This window comes from Carcharhinus amblyrhynchos, chromosome 3 (assembly GCF_965287045.1).
Source record: "Carcharhinus amblyrhynchos chromosome 3, sCarAmb.v2.hapA, whole genome shotgun sequence".
Taxonomy (NCBI): domain Eukaryota; kingdom Metazoa; phylum Chordata; class Chondrichthyes; order Carcharhiniformes; family Carcharhinidae; genus Carcharhinus; species Carcharhinus amblyrhynchos.
In genome coordinates, this window is record NC_137326.1 from 9,892,246 (window position 1) to 9,912,040 (window position 19,795).

The 19,795-nt window shown below is 48.7% G+C and overlaps 1 protein-coding gene across 6 annotated transcripts in view; it reads right to left on the reverse strand.

Moving 5' to 3' along the window:
* Positions 1-19,795, reverse strand: part of LOC145363602 (ETS domain-containing protein Elk-1-like) — a 115,934-nt gene that overhangs the window by 8,394 nt on the left and 87,745 nt on the right. For all 6 annotated transcript variants that reach the window (XR_013890019.1, XM_080218801.1, XM_080218788.1 and 3 more), the window contains 2 exons: positions 10,114-10,324; positions 5,869-6,591 (listed from right to left, as the gene is read on the reverse strand). Coding sequence is in view for 5 of the 6 variants with exons in the window: in XM_080218788.1 (XP_080074914.1) it covers positions 5,869-6,591; positions 10,114-10,324 (934 nt within the window). In the remaining variant the exon portion in view is untranslated. The remainder of the gene's footprint in view (positions 1-5,868; positions 6,592-10,113; positions 10,325-19,795) is intronic.

The following is a 19,795-nucleotide window of genomic DNA, read 5'->3' on the forward strand; positions in this document are numbered from 1 at the left end:
TAAACTAACCGGCCTATAATTCCCTGCCTTTTGCCTGGCACCCTTCTTAAACAACGGCGTAACATTAGCCGTTTTCCAATCTTCCGGCACTTCCCCGGAATCCAGCGACGTCTGGAAAATAACCGCCAAGGCATCCACTATAACCTCCGCCATTTCTTTCAGAACCCTCGGATGCATTCCATCCGGTCCTGGGGACTTGTCCACAATCAGCCCCTCCAGTCTGTCGAGCACCACCTCTCTAGTAACAGTAATGTTTTGCTACCAAATAAACCTGTTGGACTTTAACCTGGAGACTTCTTACAGTGTTTCTGCACTTCTAAGGGATGTCCTGTCCATTAAAACATTTAGCAACGTCCCAAATGCATTCATAGCTAGCTGGGAGTGAGGGAGTTATGGCAGCATCTAATGATGTTCCATCTCTCCCTAGAAATAAGATTCCTGCCAGCAATCAGGTCCAGATTATTAATGCGGAAATCAGCGCCAGTGCCTGAACTTATCGCCCATTTGGGGCACGTGCTGGGTTGGCCAGAAAGAGGGCGCCAACTGTGCCATGAACAGGGAGGGTTGCGGGCTGGAGTTTCTAACGCCCTCCCTCAGGCGGAGGACAAGTGCGGAGTGTGCCAGGAAGCTGCTGACCCCTGTATATACCCCAATACCGCGAGTGTCTGGGGCAGCACGGTCATACACAGTCCTCACTCACATCCGTTCAATTTACTTAAACCCCGACAGTTCATCCCACACTGGATCGAGGTTGGAGCTACAACATAGAGGCCGCCACAGAGTCAAAGCGGGGGAGGGGGTGGGAGTCTTCCCATCCCGCCCCCGTCACAGGAATTGTTGACCTCGGGTGGGATTTTCCGGTTTTGGGGCAAGTGCGGCTGGGAAAGCCCACCCACAGAGTCGTACAGGGCAGAAAAGGCCCTTCAGCCCATCGAATCTGCACCGACACTAACTACCACTAAAGTCGCTCTAATCCCATTTTCCTCCACTGGCTCCATATCCTTGAATGTTGAGATATTTCAAGTGCTCATCCAAATGTTTTTTAAAGGTTGTAGGATTTCCAGCCTCCGTGATCTTCCCAGGCAGCGCATTCCAGATTCCCAGCACCCTCTGAGCGCAAATATTATTTTTCAAATTCCCTCTCAATCTCCTGCCCCTCAGTCTAAGACTGAGCCCCCTTGTGACTGACCCCTCAACCAAGGGGAACAGCTGCTTCCTATTCACCCTGTCCATATCCCTCAATCATGTCTCCCCTCTGCTCTAAAGAAAACAATCCCAGCCTATCCAGTCTCTCCATATAGCTCAAATGTTCCATCGCAGGCAACATCCTGGTGAATTCTCCTCTGTACCCCCTCCAGTGCAATCCTTCCTATAGTGAGGTGGCCAGAACAGCACACAGTACTCCAGCTGCAGCCTCACGAACATTGGGTACAGCTCCGACATTGGGTCACTGTCTGTGTGGAGTCTGCACATTCTCCCCATGTCCGCGTGGGCTTCCTCCAGGTGCTCCAGTTTCCTCCTACAGTCTGAAAGACGTGCTGGTTAAGCATGCTAAATTCTCCCTCAGTGTACCCGAACAGGCGCCGGGGTGTGGCGACTAGGGGATTTTCCAAGTGACTTCTTTGCAGTGTTAATGTACGCCTACTTGCAACGCTAATGAATAAACTGGAAAGCTTTCCTGCTTTTATACTCTATGATGTGGAGATGGACTGGGGTAAAACAGAAAGAAGTCTCACCACACCAGCTTAAAGCCCAAATAAATAAACTTGTTGGGCTTTAAGCTGGCGTTGTGAGATTTCTTTCTCTTAGACTCGATAACGGCAAGTGTCCCACATGCCTTCTCAACGACCCACCAGCCGTAAAAGCAGCCAGGCCAGGTGAAATTGTGTCCAAATGGTCCCTTGATGGGGTAAATTGCCCACTTGATTGTCAGTGAGTATATTCTGACTCTAGTACATGCCCGCTGACTGAAATAGTCACGACTTGTCAGGTCACGCACCTACCATCTTCCTGTGAAATTTCACATGTTTTTGGGTGTGCTGGTCACTGCCACGTGAAACTCAGGCCCACCAGAGTGAAGCTTTAAAAAAAAGTAGAGCTCGCTTATTGGTCACAAGTAAGGCTTACCTTAACACCGCGATGAAGTTACTGTGAAAAATCCCCTAGTCGCCACATCCCGGCACCTGTTCGGGTCAACGCACCCCAACCAGCGCGTCTTTCAGTCTGTGGGAGGAAACCCAGGCAGACACGAGGAGAAGGTGCAAACTCCGCACTGACAGTGAACCAAGCTGGGAATCGAACCCGGGTCCCTGGCGCTGTGGGGCACAGGGCTCCCACTCACCTGATGACGAGGCAGCGCTCTGAAAGCTAGTGGCTTGTGCCACCAAATAAACCTGTCGGACTTTAACCTGTGTGTCGCGAGACCTCTTAGTGTGAGGCAGCAGTGCTAACCACTGTGCCACCCCAGTAGTATCGATATCACAGAAATGATACACAGTGCCCGGTAGATACATTACAAATTGATACACACGGATCATCCAATCTGATACAACCAAACACAGCGAAATTTCGAGCAGGAATCAATTCACCCGCCCAGAAAATTCCAGGAATTAATAGGAGAAACTCTTAGTCGCAGAAATCTGGCTTTTCCCGATTCCACCTGAACTTTAGTGAACTGATGGTGTCTTGTACACAATTCCATTAAAATAGCTCTATTGCCACCTTGTGGGGAGAGCAGTACGTGCAGCCGTCGTTTATCAAAAGGCCCCAGCAATGATTTTAACCAGGAACAACGGGATAGAATCATAATCCCTGCAGTGTAAAAGGAGGCCATTCGGCCCATCGCTGGCAACAATCCCACCCTATCCCTGTAAGCCCATGTTTCGTTGCAGGGCTGAGGGGCCTGGTCCTGTGCTGTAATTTTCTTTGCTCTTTGTATTTACCCTGACACCGAGGGGCAGTTGAGCCTGGCCAATCAACCTAACGCACACATCTTTGGGCTAAACAGCACAAAGGGAGGCCGCTCGGCCCACCCTGCCTGTGTTGGCTCTTGGAAGCGCTTGTTTAATGAGTCTGATTCTGCTGCCCTCTCCCCACCCACTTTGAGAATGCGTCTGCCCAATTCTCTTCTGAAAGTTATCGTCAAATCTGAATCCTCCACTTTTGGAGGTGGGCGTTCGAGATCAGAACTGACTGCACACCTTTCAATTTTACCGATTCTTTTCCCAATTATCTTAAATCTCTGGAGTCCTCTGCGGTCAGCTTCAGTTCTGCCGGTGGGAACCCCATTGAAAGGTGTTGGAAATTTGGACTTAACAATCCCTTTAGCCTCAACTGAGGTATATCAGCAGCTCCAGTCCTGCCACGTAACCGAAATTACTCGCGCCTTCATTGCACCAAATCCCCTCTGAATCTTCTCCAAGGTTAAAGTGTAGCAGCCAGAACTGGACCCAACACTCCAGCTGCAACCAAACCACTAGCTTATAAAGTTCACCGTGAATTCCATGCTATTGTGTTCTGTTCCTCCCTTATAACGACGAGGCGATGGCTTAGTACTATCATCGCTAGACTATTAATCCAGAAGCTCAGCTAACGTACTGGGGACCTGGGTTCGAATCCCACCACGATAAGTTTGCAAGTAAACTCTGACAAAGGGTCATCTTGATTTGAAACGTTGGCTCTATTCTCTCTCCACCGATGCTGTCAGACCTGCTGAGATTTTCCAGGATTCTTCTGTTTTTGTTGCAAGTTTAAGTTTGTTTATTGGAGTCACAAGTAGGCTTACATTAACACTGCAGTGAAGTTACTGTGAAAATCCCCTAGTCGTCACACTCCGGCGCCTGTTCGGGTACACCAAGGGAGAACTTAGCATGACCAGTGCACCAAACCAGCACGTTTTTTGGACTGTGGGAGGAAACCGGAGCACCCGGAAGAAACCCACGCAGACACAGGGAGAATGTGCAGACTGCACACAGACAGTGACCCATGCTTGGAATCAAACCCGGGCCTGGTGCTATGAGGTAGCAGCGCTAACCAATGTGCCACCGTGCCGCCCATATGGTGGAATTTTAATCCAATAAAAAATATTTGGAATTAAGAATCTACTGGTGACGGTGAAGCCATTGTCAGAAAAATCCATCTGGTTCACTAATGCCCTTTAGGAAAGGAAATCGGCTGTCCTTACCCAGTCTGGCCTACATATAACTCCAGAGCCACAGCAATATGGTTGGCTCTTAACTGCCTTCTGAAATGGCCATGCAAACCACTCAGTTCCAAGGACCACGAGGGATGGGCAATAAATGCTGGGCAGCCAGTGACGCCCATGTCCCATGAATGAATGAGAAAAAGTGAAGCTATTTTTATCAACCTCCCACCCTCTTCAAACAGGAGAGAGCAAACTACGCACTACATTGTAGAAGAACGTCCAACGCACAGACTCAGCAGAGGCCTATCCACACTCAACACAGTGGGACTGGGAAGAAGATGCTTGCCTTAGGGACTTCCCAAGCGCTAACTGAAAACTGCTATAAAGTATGGCAGCAAATTTGCTCACAGCAAGGGCCAGACCACAGAAATCGGAGAATGAACGGATTGAGTTTGTTTTGTTGACACTGATTGAGGTTTTACTGATTCTCAGGACATTCCCCCTTGATCTGCGACTCTAATAGTCGCACAGAATCTTTCATCTCCCATCCGACAGAGCAGACAAATCTTGGAAGTAATATCTCCTTCCAATCACAGCACCTCTGACAGTATCGTACCCCCGCGGTACTGCACTGGGGTCTCAGCCAGGGATTATGTGCTCAGGTCTCTGGAGAGGGAATGACCCTGCGACCTTCTCTACAAGGAACTAACTAACTGAGACACAGCCAGAGCCATTTATAAAAAAGCATCTTTTAAATTAGTTCCGGTTGGATGGGGTGATAAGGGGTCCATAGAATCCTTACAGTGTAACAGGAGACCATTCGGCCCATTGAGTCTGCACTGACTCTTTGAAAAGCATCTTATCCAACACCGCCCCGCTGCTCTATCCCATAACCCCACACATTTACCATGGCTAATCCACCCAACCTACACATCTTTGGACACCAAGTAACAATTTAACATGACCAGTCCATCTAACCTGTACATTTTTGGACACTAAGGGATGATTTAGCACGGCCAATCCACAGAACCCTACAGTGCAGAAAGAGGCCCTTCGGCCCATCGGGTCTGCACCGAACACAATCCCACCCAGGCCCTACCCCCATATCCCTACATATTTTACCCACTAATCCCTCTAACCTACGCATCCCTGGACACTAAGGGGCAATTTCTTCGCATGGCCAATCAACCTAACCCGCACATCTTTGGACTGTGGGAGGAAACCGGAGCACCCGGAGGAAACCCACGCAGACACAAGGAGAATGTGCAAACTCCACACAGACTGTGACCCGAGCCGGGAATCGAACCCAGGTCCCTGGAGCTGTGAAGCAGCAGTGCTAACCACTGTGCTACCGTGCCGCCCATCTAACCTACACGTCTCTAGGCACTAAGAGGCAATTTAACATGAGCAATCCACTTAACCTGCACATCTCTGGAAACTAAGGGACAACTTAGCATGGCCAATTCACCCAACCTGCACATCTTTGGACTGTGGGAGGAAACCGGAGCACCCAGAGGAAACCCAAGCTGACACGGGGAGAATGTGCAAACTCCGGACAGACAAAAATCACCCAAGGCCAGAATTGAACCCAGACCCCTGACACTGTGAGGCAGCAGCACTAACCACTGTGCCACCCCTAATTTTCTTTTGTCAAGTTAAGGTGGAACGAACCGGATCTCTGATCAGTATAGATCTTTGAATGGTGTTATATTAGGGCTGAATACCTGGGTGATCAGTGTGGGGGTGACAGCACTGGAGGGGGGAAAGACCACAGTGTTCAGAACTCCAGGGTTACTCTTATCTGGAGGGGGGCTATTTCGGGCACTCAGGAGGGTGGCTGGCAACTCCAGGTCCTTTGGCTTCTTGGTTTTTGCTGGCTGGAGGTTGCTACTGTTTTCCAATTTCTCCGGATCGGGACTTGGGGCCTGAGGTGAATCATCGTCGTCGTCGTCGTTGGCCTCTTTGGACTCAAGGATGACGCATTCCAACTCTTCGATCTTCACCTTGAAGTCCCCCTGCTGGAGGCTCTCGCTGCACAATTCCACGGGGGTGTCCGCGCCGAGCGGCTGCAGCTCCTCCTCGCACGGCTTCACCTCGGGCTCCTCGGGAAGCCTCTCCAGCACCTGGATTCTGCCCCCCTCCAGGATGGGCATCTCCACAGTCCGGGGCGGGGAGTCGCTGTCCTCGCGGGGTCGGCTGTTGCTGCTGCCTCGCAGGGACTGGATGGTGAAAGTCGAGTAGAGGCCGGAGCGCATGTACTCATTCCGGGAGGAGATCCTGGCGGCAGGCTTCAGCTGCCTCTGCAGCGAGAGGCCTTCATCCTTTGGCCTGCTCACCGCCCACTCGCTCTCGGCCGCCTCGTATTTCTCCGACTCCATCGTCAGGTTGTCCGGCATGGACACAAACTTGTAAACAAACTTCTGCCCGTTCACTTTCTTGATGATGTTCTGGAAAACAAAGGATTTTGTGTCAGGGCAAATGGCAAATCGGGGGGTGCAGAACTCGACTTTGAGCGACAGCAGATTCCTCATCATCATCTCAGGACACAGAAAAGAGATTTGATTCCATATTGTTTGCTTCACACAGTGACAAAATTACACATCCCCCCCCCCCCAAACCCCCCGCAGTCTTCCCCACCCTCACCCCAGCCCTCAACTGGCCTCCATCCCCTTCCCCACCTCCATCCCTAATTCGTTCCTTTAAGGACAACTTCGAATTCCCACATTTTCTCCTTTTCCGAGCACGCAAAGCCTTGCTGTGGGACAGCTCCAGTTCTAGACAGTGTTAGACCATGAAGATACGAGGAGGAAAATTAGGCCATTTGGCCCACTGGGTCTGCTCCACCATTCAAACATGGCTGATAAGTTTCTCAACCCCGTTCTCCCATCTTTCCCCCATAACCTTTGATCCCCTGACCAATCAAGAACCTACCTATCTCTCTCTTAAACACATTCAATGAACTGGTCCCCAGAGCGTTCTGTGGCAATGAATTCCACAGATTCACCTCCCTGAAGAAATTCCTCCTTATTTCAGTTCTAAAGGGGCGCTCCGTCATTCTGTGGCAGTGCTCTCGAGTCCTAGTCTCTCTGACTAATGGAAACACCTTCCCCATGCCCACTCTATCCAGGCCTCTCAGTATTCTGTAAGCTTCAGTGAGGAGATCCTTCCTCCTTCTAAACTCCATCGAGTCCAGACCCAGAGTCCTCAAACGTTCCTGAGGCATCAAGCTTGAATGTAATCGGTTGTCTGTTATAAGAACATAAGAACATAAGAAATAGGAGCAGGAGTAGGCCATCTAGCCCTTCGAGCCTGCCCCGCCATTCAATAAGATCATGGCTGATCTGTCGTGGCTCAGTTCCACTTTCCCGCCCTCTCCCCATAACCCTTAATCCCCTCTCTTATCAAAAACCCATCAACCCGCTTCTTAAAAATATTTAGCGAGGCAGCCTCCACCACTTCAACGGGCAGAGAATTCCAGAGATTCACCACCCTTTGAGTGAAGAAGTTCCTCCTCAACTCCGTTCTAAACCGCCTCCCCTTTATCTTGAGGCTGTGCCCCCTAGTCCTACTGTCTTTTTTGAGCGGGAAGAGTCTCTCCACCTCTATCCTATCCATCCCATTCATCATCTTATACGTCTCAATGAGATCTCCCCTCATTCTTCTAAACTCTAACGAGTACAAGCCTAGTTTATTCAGCCTCTCCTCATAGCTCAATCCCCTCAACTCCGGTATCAGCCTAGTAAACCTCCTCTGCACTCCCTCCAGGGCCAAAATATCCTTGCGCAGGTGCGGCGCCCAAAACTGCACACAGTACTCCAGCTGCGGCCTCACCAATGCCCTATACATATCTCTCTCTCCATCTTTCCCCATCACAATGTGGGGCACATTGCCTGGAATTCTCCCGTCACTTACAACAGCGCAGGAAGGAGCTATTTGGCCCATCGAATCCAATGCTAGCTCATTTAAGAGTGATCCACTCAGTCCTATTCTCTCGCACTATCGCCTCAACCCTGCGTGTTCTTTTCCCTTACGCATCCTTCCAAAATGATTTGTCATCCCCGCTTCCCTCACAGGGCAGCAGGTTCTAGGCTATTACCACTGACTGAGCAAAAATATCTCTTGCCTAAAAATCTGAAATCTACGTCCATTAATTCCTTGTGCCATCAGCTGCAGGGGAAATAGGCTTCTCCTTGTCTAAACAAACCTCTTGTTGCCCTCGCGGATCTCCCCTCCACCTTAACAGGGAGCAACACCAGCTCCCTAATCCTGCATTAAACTACTGTCCCACATCGAGGCTCCGAAAGCTTGCGCTGCCAAATAAACCTGCTGGACTTTAACCTGGTGTGGTGAGGCTTCTTACTGATATTAAACTAATGCGGCAGGGAGATGGGAAATCGATGCAGGAGGTCAGAGGGAAGTAAATTGGGGACAGTAAAAGGGGAAAAGCGGAAGGCAGAGAAACCAAAATACAAAAATCATAAAGGGCCACATTTCATTATAATTGTAAGGGGGCAATAAATGCCAAAAAAAAAACGAGCCTGAAGGCTGTGTGTCCCAATACGAGGAGTATTTGTAATAACGTGGATGAATTAACTGCGCAGACAGTCATTAGCTGATACAATGTAATTGAGATCACTGGCTCCAGGGTGACCAGGGATGGGAACTCAATATCCAGGGGTACTCAATATTCAGGAAAGAAAGATGATAAGGAAAGAGAGGTGGATAAGTGTGAAGTTATCCACTTTGGTGGCAAAAACAGGATGGAAGGTTATCATCTGAATGGTGACAGTTTGGGAAAAAGGGAAGTACAACATGACCTGGGTGTCATGATGGAGCAGTCGCTGAAGGTTGGCATGCAGGTACAACAGGCCGTGAGGAAAGCTGATGGCACGCTGGTCTTCATAGCAAGAGGATTTGAGTACAGGAGTAAGGATGTCTTGCTGCAGGTGTACAGAGCTTTGGTGAGGCCACGCCTTTGGGTAGTGTGTGCAGTTTTGGTCTCCTAGTCTGAGGAAGGACATTCTTTCTATTGAAGGAGTCCAGCGAAGGTTCACCAGACAGATTCCTGTCTTGGCAGGACTGACATACAAAGAGAGACTGGATTGGCTGGGCTTGTGCTGACTGGAAATTAGGAGGGTGAGAGGGGATTTCATAGAAACAAAATCCTGATGAGACTGGACAGGCTAGACACGGGAAGAACGTTCCCGATCGAGGGTCATTAGATTCCACTGGTCGATGCAACATCGAGGGCCAAAGGGCCTGTACTGCGCTGTAATGTTCTAATTGGGAAATCCAGAACTAGGGGTCACGGTCTAAGAATAAGGAGTAAGCCATTGAGATGAGGAAGAAATTCTTCACTCAGAGAGTTGTGAACCTGTGGAATTCTCTACCACAGAGAGCTGCTGGGGCCAGTTTGTTCAAGAGGTAGCTGGACATGGCCCTGCTGGCTAAAGGAACCAAGAGGTATGGAGAGAAGCAGGAGTGGAATACGGGAAGTGCATGATCAGTCACGATCATATTGAATGGCGATACAGGCTCGAAGAGCCAAATGGGCTACCCCCGCCACTATTTTCTACGTTTGGGGCTAAAAGCCTCTCATCCCTGGAACCATTCTGGTAAATCTCTTCTGGACCCTCTCAAGATCCAAGTGTGCTTTGAGCTTTACTGCCTTTGCTCTGTAACGTTGGCCGATCCTAAGGTTGTCTGCCAGGCCCGTGCCTCGTTTAAGGGAACATAGAACATTACAGCGCAGTACAGGCCCTTCGGCCCTCGATGTTGCGCCGACCAGTGGAACCAATCTAGTGACCCTCTAACCTAAACTATTCCAAATATTATCCATATGTCTATCCACTGACCATCTGAACGCCCTTGAAGTTGGCGAGTCCACAACTGCTGCAGGCAGGCCATTCCACGCCCTTACTACCCCCTGAGTGAAAAGAAGCAGACTCCAAACGCAGGTCGCTTCCTACCTTGTCGTAGTAATATCGAAGCGCCCGGCTCAGCTTATCGTAGTTCATGTTGGTTTTGTTCTTGCGCATGCCCCACAGCCGAGCCACCTCCTCCGCGTTGCGCAGTTTGAACTCCCCATCCTTGGAGGTCCAGCAAATGAGGTCGTTCTTGTTCTCGTCCAAGAGTTGCCGCAGAAACTGCCACAAAGTTATTGAGTTGTCCATCGCTGAGCTGCAGGAGAGAACCAATCACTGAAACCAGAGGCTATCATACAAACAGAAGCAAAGAAATTACGTCTATAATAAGACGTGACAGATGGAATACAAGGTGGAAAAAGTGTGAGGTTATGCACTTTGGAAAGAGGAATGGAGGCATAGACTATTTTCTAAATTGGAAAATGCTTAGGAAATCAGAAACAAAGGGACTTGGGAGTCATTGTTCAAGATTCTCTTAAGATGCAGGTTCAGTCGGCAGTTAGGAAGGCAAATGCAACGTTAGCATTCATGCCGAGAGGGCTAGAATGCAAGAGCAGGGATGTACTTCTGAGGCAGTATAAGGCTCTGGTCAGACCCCATTTGGAGTATTGTGAGCACTTTTGGGCCCCATATCTAAGGAAGGATGTGCTGGCCTTGGAAAGGGTCCGAATGATCACTGGAATTAAGAACTTGTTGTATGAGGAATGGTTGAGGATTCGGAATCTGTACTCATTGGAGTTTAAAAGGATGAGGGGGGGATCTTATTGAAACTTACAGGATACTGAGAGGCCTGGATAGAGTGAATGTGGAGAGGATGTTTCCACTAGTAGGAAAAACTGGAACCAGAGGGCACAACCTCAGGCTAAAGGGACGATTCTTTAAAACAGAGATGAGGAGGAATTTCTTCAGCCAGAGAATGGTGAATCTGTGGAACTCTTTGCTGCAGAAGGCTGTGGAGGCCAGGTCATTGAGTGTCTTTAAGACAGAGATAGATTGGTTCTTGATTAATAAGGGGATTAGGGATTATGGGAAAAGGCAGGAGAATGGGGATGAGGAAAATATTAAGCATGATTGAATGGCGGAGCAGATTTGATGGGCAGAGTGGTCTAATTCTGTTCTTACGTCTTATAGTCTAATACCTAGTTTCCTGTCATCACACTTTTTTTCTCATTGTAAACATTATATGTGGGTGGCACAGTGGTTAGCACTGCTGTCTCTCAGTGGCAGGAACCTGGCTTCAATTCCCACTTTGGGTCACTGTCTGTGTGGAGTTTGCATGCTCTCCCCATGTCTGCATGGGTTTGCTCCAGGTGCTCCAGTTTCCTCCCACAGTCTGAAAGATGTGCTAGCATTGACCAAACAGGTGACCAGGAGAATTTCACAGTAACTTCAATGCAGCGTTAATGTAAGCCTCGCTTGTGACTATAAATAAACTTTTACTTTAAACTCCTCTGCCAACAAACATTACAAACGGTGCTTCCCTTGTCAATGTATCATTGCCAGTTCACCCACAGAAATGGAAAGTGGTGCTTCATAGAAACATAGAACATTACAGCACAGTACAGGCCCTTCGGCCCTCAATGTTGTGCCGAGCTATGTCCCAACCCAAGATCAAGCTATCCCACTCCCTATCATTCTGGTTTGTTCCGTGTCTATCCAATAACCGCTTGAAAGTTCCTAAAGTGTCCGACTCCACTATCACAGCAGGCAGTCCATTCCACACCCCAACCATTCTCTGAGTAAAGAATCTACCTTGGACATCCCTCCTATATCTCCTACCATGAAGCTTATAGTTATGCCCCCTAGTAACAGCTACATCCACCTGAGGAAATAGTCTCTGTATGTCCGCTCTATCTATCCCCCTCATCATCTTATAAACCTCTATTAAGTCACCTCTCATCCTCCTCCGCTCTAAAGAGAAAAGCTCCACCTCCCTCAACCTTTCCTCGTAAGACCTACCCTCCAAACCAGGCAGCATCCTGGTAAATCTCCTCTGCACTCTCTCCAATGCTTCCACATCCTTCTTATAGTGAGGTGACCAGAACTGAACACAATATTCCAAATGTGGTCTCACTCACGTCCGGTATAGTTGCAGCATAACCCCACGGCTCTTAAACTCAAACCCCCTGTTAATAAACGCTAACACACTATAAGCCTTCTTCAGGGCTCTATCCATTTGAGTGGCAACCTTCAGAGATTTGTGGATATAAGAACATAAGAAATAGGAGCAGGAGTAGGCCATCTAGCCCTTCGAGCCTGCCCCGCCATTCAATAAGATCATGGCTGATCTGTCGTGGCTCAGTTCCACTTTCCCGCCCTCTCCCCATAACCCTCAATCCCTTCTCTTATCAAAAACCCATCAACCCGCTTCTTAAAAATATTTAGCGAGGCAGCCTCCACCACTTCAACGGGCAGAGAATTCCAGAGATTCACCACCCTTTGAGTGAAGAAGTTCCTCCTCAACTCCGTTCTAAACCGCCTCCCCTTTATCTTGAGGCTGTGCCCCCTAGTCCTACTGTCTTTTTTGAGCGGGAAGAGTCTCTCCACCTCTATCCTATCCATCCCATTCATCATCTTATACGTCTCAATGAGATCTCCCCTCATTCTTCTAAACTCTAACGAGTACAAGCCTAGTTTATTCAGCCTCTCCTCATAGCTCAATCCCCTCAACTCCGGTATCAGCCTAGTAAACCTCCTCTGCACTCCCTCCAGGGCCAAAATATCCTTGCGCAGGTGCGGCGCCCAAAACTGCACACAGTACTCCAGCTGCGGCCTCACCAATGCCCTATACAGCTGCAGCAAGACCTCCCTACTTTTATATTCAATCCCCCTCGCTATGAAGGCCAGCATCCCATTCGCCTTCCTGACCACCTGCTGCACCTGCAAGCTGGGTTTTTGCGACTCATGCACAAGGACCCCGAGGTCCCTCTGCACCGTCGCCTGCTGCAGTTTTTCGCCACGTAAGTAATAGTCCTTCCTACCATTCTTCCTACCAAAGTGGACCACCTCACACTTGCCAACATTAAATTCCATTTGCCATTTCCTGGCCCATTCGCCCAGCCTATCTAGATCCTTCTGCAGACTCTCCACACCCTCCGCACAATTTGCCGTTCCCCCAATCTTGGTGTCATCAGCAAATTTCGACACCCTGCACTCGGTTCCCTCCTCCAGATCATCTATATAAATGGTAAATAGCTGAGGCCCCAGCACTGACCCCTGGGGCACCCCACTAGTCACCATCCGCCAATCCGAATAGCACCCATTGACCCCCACTCTCTGCCTCCTATTTGACAACCAATCCTCTATCCACGCTAACACCCTACCCCCAACTCCATGTCCCCTGACCTTCTGCAATAACCTCTTGTGAGGTACCTTGTCAAAGGCCTTCTGAAAATCCAGAAAGACCACATCCACCGGCTCTCCTCTATCCACTGCCCTAGACACATCCTCATAGAACTCCAGTAAATTTGTCAGACACGACTTCCCTTTAATGAAACCGTGCTGCGTCCGCCCTATCAAGCAATTCCCTTCAAGATGCCTCGCAATTTCCTGCTTAATGACAGATTCTAACATTTTACCTACCACAGACGTTAAACTAACCGGCCTATAATTCCCCGCCTTTTGCCTGGCACCCTTCTTAAACAACGGCGTAACATTAGCCGTTTTCCAATCTTCCGGCACTTCCCCAGAATCCAGCGACGTCTGGAAAATAACCACCAAGGCATCCACTATCACCTCCGCCATTTCTTTCAGAACCCTCGGATGCATTCCATCCGGTCCTGGGGACTTGTCCACAATCAGCCCCTCCAGTCTGTCGAGCACCACCTCTCTAGTAACAGTAATGTCATTAAGACCCTCCATTCCTACCACCTTTCCATCGCTAACACCCGGCAAATTATTCACGTCCTCCTCCGTGAAGACAGAAACAAAAAAGTTATTCAAGACCTTCGCCATATCCCCATCCCCTACCACTAGCTCCCCTTTCTCATCCTCTAAAGGACCAACGTTCTATGAACCCCAAGATCTCTCTGCTCCTCCACATTCCTCAGAACCCTGCTGCTGACCCTGTAATCCGCATTCAAGTTTGTCCTACCAAAATGAATCACTTCTCACTGATAGGGTTAAACTCCATCTGCCACTTTTCAGCCCAGCTCTGCATCCTATCAATGCCTCTTTGCAGCCTGCAAGAGCTCTCCACCTCACCCACTACTCCACCAATCTTGGTGTTGTCAGCAAATTTTCTAACCCACCCTTCAACCCCCTCTTCCAAGTCATTGATAAAAATCACAAATAGCAGAGGACCTAACACTGACCCCTGTGGCACACTGCTGGTAACTGGCCTCCAGTCTGAAAATTTTCCCTCCACCACCACCCTCTGTCTTCTATGATACAGCCAGTTACTTATCCAATCGGCCAAATTTCTTTCTACCCCAGACCTCCTTACCTTCTTCATGAGCCTACCATGGAGAACCTTATCGAACACCTTACTAAAATCCATGTACCTTCGTCCACACACTTAGTTACCTCCTCAAAGAATTGCTTCGGTTTTTGCTATTCCTCACACTTTCTTATTGTGTAAATTTGCAGAGAGATTCCAAATCTAATCCAGGAATATTTGGACTCTGATCCCAGGGGCAACTCACTCAGAATTTGCCCCAACTATGCCAGTAGGGGGTTTGAGCACGTACTGCCCTCACCTTCTGAGGTGTTGGGTTGAGTCGCAATGCCAACCTCGAGCAAAGCTGATGGTCCAGTACGTAACTGAGGGAGTGCTGCACTGTCGGAGGTGCCGTCTTCCAGGCAAGAGTTAATGAGTCCTAGTCTGCCCTCTCAGGGGGATATCAAAGGTCCCATGGCGTTGTTTCGAAGAACAATTGGGAGAGCTACGTCCTGGGCAACATTTATGCCTCATTCAACATCACAAAATCAGATGATCTGGGTCATTATCACATTACTGATTGTGGGAGCTTGCTGTGCATAATTTAAATGCCACGTTTTGTAAATTACAACAATGACTATGCTTCAAAAATATTTACCTGGCTGTAAAAAGCTTTAGGGAGCCCTCTAGCTGTGAAAGGCACTATGTAGATACAAGTCTTTTTTCACCTATCAAGCTTCATTCCTTTGCTTAACCAGTTCCCTATCCAATTCCCAAACGTTATTCCTTTAGTCTCCACAAGGTTAATCTTAATGGGTTGTCATAGGGGAACAATAGCTTTAAATCCAAAACAGAAAACACAGGGAATACTCAGCAGTTCTGGAGAGAGAGTGTGTTAATGTTTCAGGTTGATTATCAACACTAACCATTTCTCATAGGATCCCTACAATGCAGAGAAGCCATTCAGCCTCTGAACCTTCGGCCTCTGAGGGGGACATAGCTTTAAATTAAGGGGTGGTAATTATAGGACAGATGTCAGAAGTAGGTTCTTTACTCAGAGGGTAGTAAGGGTGTGGAATGCCCTGCCTGCAGCAGTTGTGGACTCGCCAACTTTAAGGGCGTTCAAATGGTCAGTGGATAGGCATATGGATAACATTGGAATAGTTTAGGTTAGAGGGTCATTAGATTGGTTCCACTGGTCGGCGAAACATCGAGGGCCAAAGGGCCTTGACTGCGCTGTAATGTTCTATGTCTTTTGTGCATAACTCTGTTAGATGGCTTTTGAAAGTCGAGATACGACACTTTGTAAGGTTTTCCATTAAGATATCACTTCCTCAAAGTAGTTAGGGAGGCTGCTTAGGCTGTCCCTAACTAAGGGTTATCATCATACCTGGAGATAGTCCATTCCACTATAGGGGTCAGTACTGATGTAAGAATGATGAATTGTTGTTGCCAAAGTTTAACTTGTCAATGTTTGGGGAAGTGAAGTGAAGGCAGAAAGCGACCACAATTATACTGAATGAGGAACCAAGCTCGAGGGATCCTGCTCCAAGTTCTGACGTCCTTTTCACAGAATCCCAACTGTGCAGAAGAAGACTATTCAGCCCATTGAGTCTGCACTGACCACAATCCCACCCGGACCCTATTCACGTAACCCTACATATCTACCCTGCTAATCCCCCTGACTCTTAGGGCCAATCAACCTAACCTGCACATCTTTGGACTGTGGGAGGAAACCGGAGCACCCGGAGGAAACCCACGCAGACATGGGGAGAACATGCAAATGCCACGTAGACAGTGACCCAAGCCGGGAATCAAACTTGGTGAGGCAGCAGTGCTAACCAATGTGCCAGCTTTTACCAGATTCCCTTTATTTACAAACTCAACTGCACTCCAAAGAGCGCTTCTGGTACAAAAGAATCCAGAGTGCTAGTAGGCCACACACACACATACACGCACCAGGGAGCTCATACTCCAAGACTGGTTGAAGCCATTACAACCCCTTTAATCTATATTGATGTGGAGATGCCGGCGTTGGACTGGGGTGGGCACAGTGAGTAGTCTCACAACACCAGGTTAAAAGTCCAACAGGTTTATTTGGTAGCATGAGCTTTCGGAGCACAGCTCCTTCATCAGGTGAGTGCAGGATTTGTTTCATAAACAGGGCATATATAGACACAAACTCAATTCAAAGTTAACGGTTTATTGGATCTAATTATTAATCTATATTGAAGAGAATACACACCCAGTCTATGCAACTTATCTTCATGAGTTAACCCTTCTGGCCCTGGTATCATTCGGGCTAACCCGTACTGCAGACCGATTTCATTGCCCCCACAAGCCTTGCCCGACACTCAGCCGTGGCCAATTCTATATTACCTACCACGTCCCTGCTCAGGGTCAGCTCATCAGCACAGGCTCCGTCCTGAAACTCGCACAGTCACCTTGGCTCCATCAGCTACCAGGCGGGACAAATCATTTTGGGTTTTATGTTTTTATAAGGACCCCACCCTCCCCCCCAATGCTGGGGAGCGGTGAAAACCAGTGGGCTGACCTCTCCGAGGCTGACAGAGTTGCGAGCTGAGCCACACAGAGCGACATTAACAAGGGGACTCGGTTCATTTCCTTTTTTCAGCTCTGCACCTTGAACCTACGGCTTGGCAGCAAGAGATGTGCAACTGCACAAAGGCTGTGAGTGCAGAGGTGTAAATAAAGTTTACTCTTTATTAGCTGTTCCCACAACAGGAAGTCCTCTGTGTGAGGTGGCCCGTTGCATATTTGTTGTAGAAACACCAAAACTATGCAAATCCAACAGCGCAGTGCTGTTGATTGTCCTTATAACACTGAGTCTGGTACATACCCAATCGCTAACCACCTCATTTGTTCCCCAATAAAGCCCCAACAATATCACCAGTAACCAGTCAGTGCAAAGGTCACAGTAAAACAACAGCAGGCAGAATACATTCTTCAAAGTGAACTTGGGTTGCAATTCTTAAATCACATTTTCGACTCACGTCCCACAATGGGTTTTTTTTCCCTATTGCAGTGATGAGTTTATTAACCGTTAGGATGAGCCTACAGCTGGCACAGGGTCTGGCACACCGGCATCTCCACATCAGGGTATGGTGGCAGAGTGATGGTGTGACCAGTAAACCAGGCAATATCCTTGTAAATCTCCTCTGCACCTTTTCTGTGGCTTCCACATCCTTTCCGTAATGAGGCGACCAGAACTGAGCACATCCTGTCAGCATTTCCCCAGTCAATTCCCCTTAATAATCATCTGGAGATAGGTGGTCAACTTTCACCACAGCAGCTGAGGAACTTCAATTCGGTTAGAATCACTGGCTTACTACAGTGCAGGAGGCCATTCGGCCCACTGAGCCTGCACCCAAAATAATCCCACCCACTCCTATCCACGTGACCCCATGTATTTACCCTGCTAATCCCCCTAAACCGCACTTCTTTGGACACTAAGGGGCAATTTAGCATGGCTAATCCACCTAACCTGCACATTTTTGGACTGTGGGAGGAAACCAGAGCACCTGGAGGAAACCCATGCAGACACTGGGAGGATGTGCATGCACCCAAGGCCAAGGTCAAACCCGGGTCCCTGACGCTGTGGGGCAGCTATTACAACCACCATGTCACCGCGCCACCCAGTCCCTTCTCCTCACCCTGCCTCCGAGAGTGGGAGGCAATGACAGACTAACCCTGACAAACACAGACAAGGTCAGGATGAAGCACCAGCAGACAATAAGGGTTCACTTGGATGAAACCCCAGTATGCAGGTCTTGTCGAATGAGGAAACGTTGATCAGGTTGGGACTGATACGAATTTAGCAAAATGAAAGGTGACCTCATTGAAACATAGGGTTATTAAGAGGCTTGACTGGGGAAATGCTGACAGGATGTGCTCAGTTCTGGTTGCCTCATTACAGGAAGAATGTGGAAGCCACAGAAAGAGTGCAGAGGAGAGTTACAAGGGTGTTGCCTGGATTGGGTGGCATACCTTATGAGGATGGGGTGAGAGAGCTCGGTCTTTTCTCCTTGGAGAGACGAAGTATGAGAGGTGACCTGATAGAGGTGTACAAGATGATAAGAGGTATTGATCGAGTGGATTCTCAGAGGCTATTTCCCAGGGCTGAGATGGCTGCCACAAGAGGGCACAGGTTTAAGGTGCTGGGGAGTAGGTACAGAGGAGATGTCAGGGGTAAGTTTTTCACTCGGAGGGTGGTGGGTGCGTGGAATCAGCTGTCAGAGGTGGTAGTGGAGGCGGATTCGATAGGGTCTTTTAAGAGATTTTTGGATAGGTACGTGGGACTTAGTAAGATAGAGGGTTATAGATGTGCCTAGTAGGTAGGGACATGTTCGGCACAACTTGTGGGCCGAAGGGCCTGTTTGTGCTGTAGTTTTTTTTATGTTTCTATGATGTTTCCCCCTCATAGAATCCCTACAGTACAGGTGGAGGCCATTCGACCCATCGGGTTTGCACTCCCTATCCCCGTAACCCCACGCATTTACCGTTTAACCTACACATCTTGTGATACTAAGGGGCAATTTAGCGTGGAGAGTCGAGGAACGGAGAGCCATGATCTCAGAATAAAGGGCTGCCAACTTAATACCGGGATGAGGAGGAGTTTCTTCTCTCAGGGAGTTGCGACTCTTTGGAACTCCTTGCCGCAGAGAGCTGTGGGGGCAGAGTTCTTGGATGGGATATTCCGGCTCCGCTTGTCCCAAGATGGGAAAATCCTGCACAAGGTCAAGGGACCTTTGCATGGTCCAAGTCCCACCCACAAATGATCCCGTGGCGGGCAGGATAGGACAATTCTGCCCAATGTGTATATTTAAGGCCAGGATAGATAGATTTTTTGATCAGAAAGAGAAACAAAGGTTATTGGAGAAAGGACAGGAAAGTGGAGGTGAGGGAGATCAGATTAACCATGATCCTATTGAAGAGCAGAGGAGGCTTGAGGAGGCAAATGGCTTACTCCTGTCTCTATTACTTTTGGTTGGATGACCTTATAGACTTATCTTTGGGCACAGAACAAGTAAATGAATGAAGTTGCAAAAATTTTCACACTGAGGGATAGATGGTGGGGGGAGCATGGGGAAGAATGTTTGACAGAGAGTCAAGATTAACCCAATTGGGTAACCGAATGTCTTCCTCTTCCAATTGGCTACGGTAAGGCAAAGCACCCAGAGATTGGACCAGTGGCAGGAAGTTGAGGGTGGGGCAGTAAGAGGTGGGAGGTCACGTGTTGAAACCTCCAGGAATACACCCAGCCAGAGTTGGCAACCTGACTTTACCACCAGATTAATGTCGGGGCCCAGTTAGCTCAGCTGGCTAGCA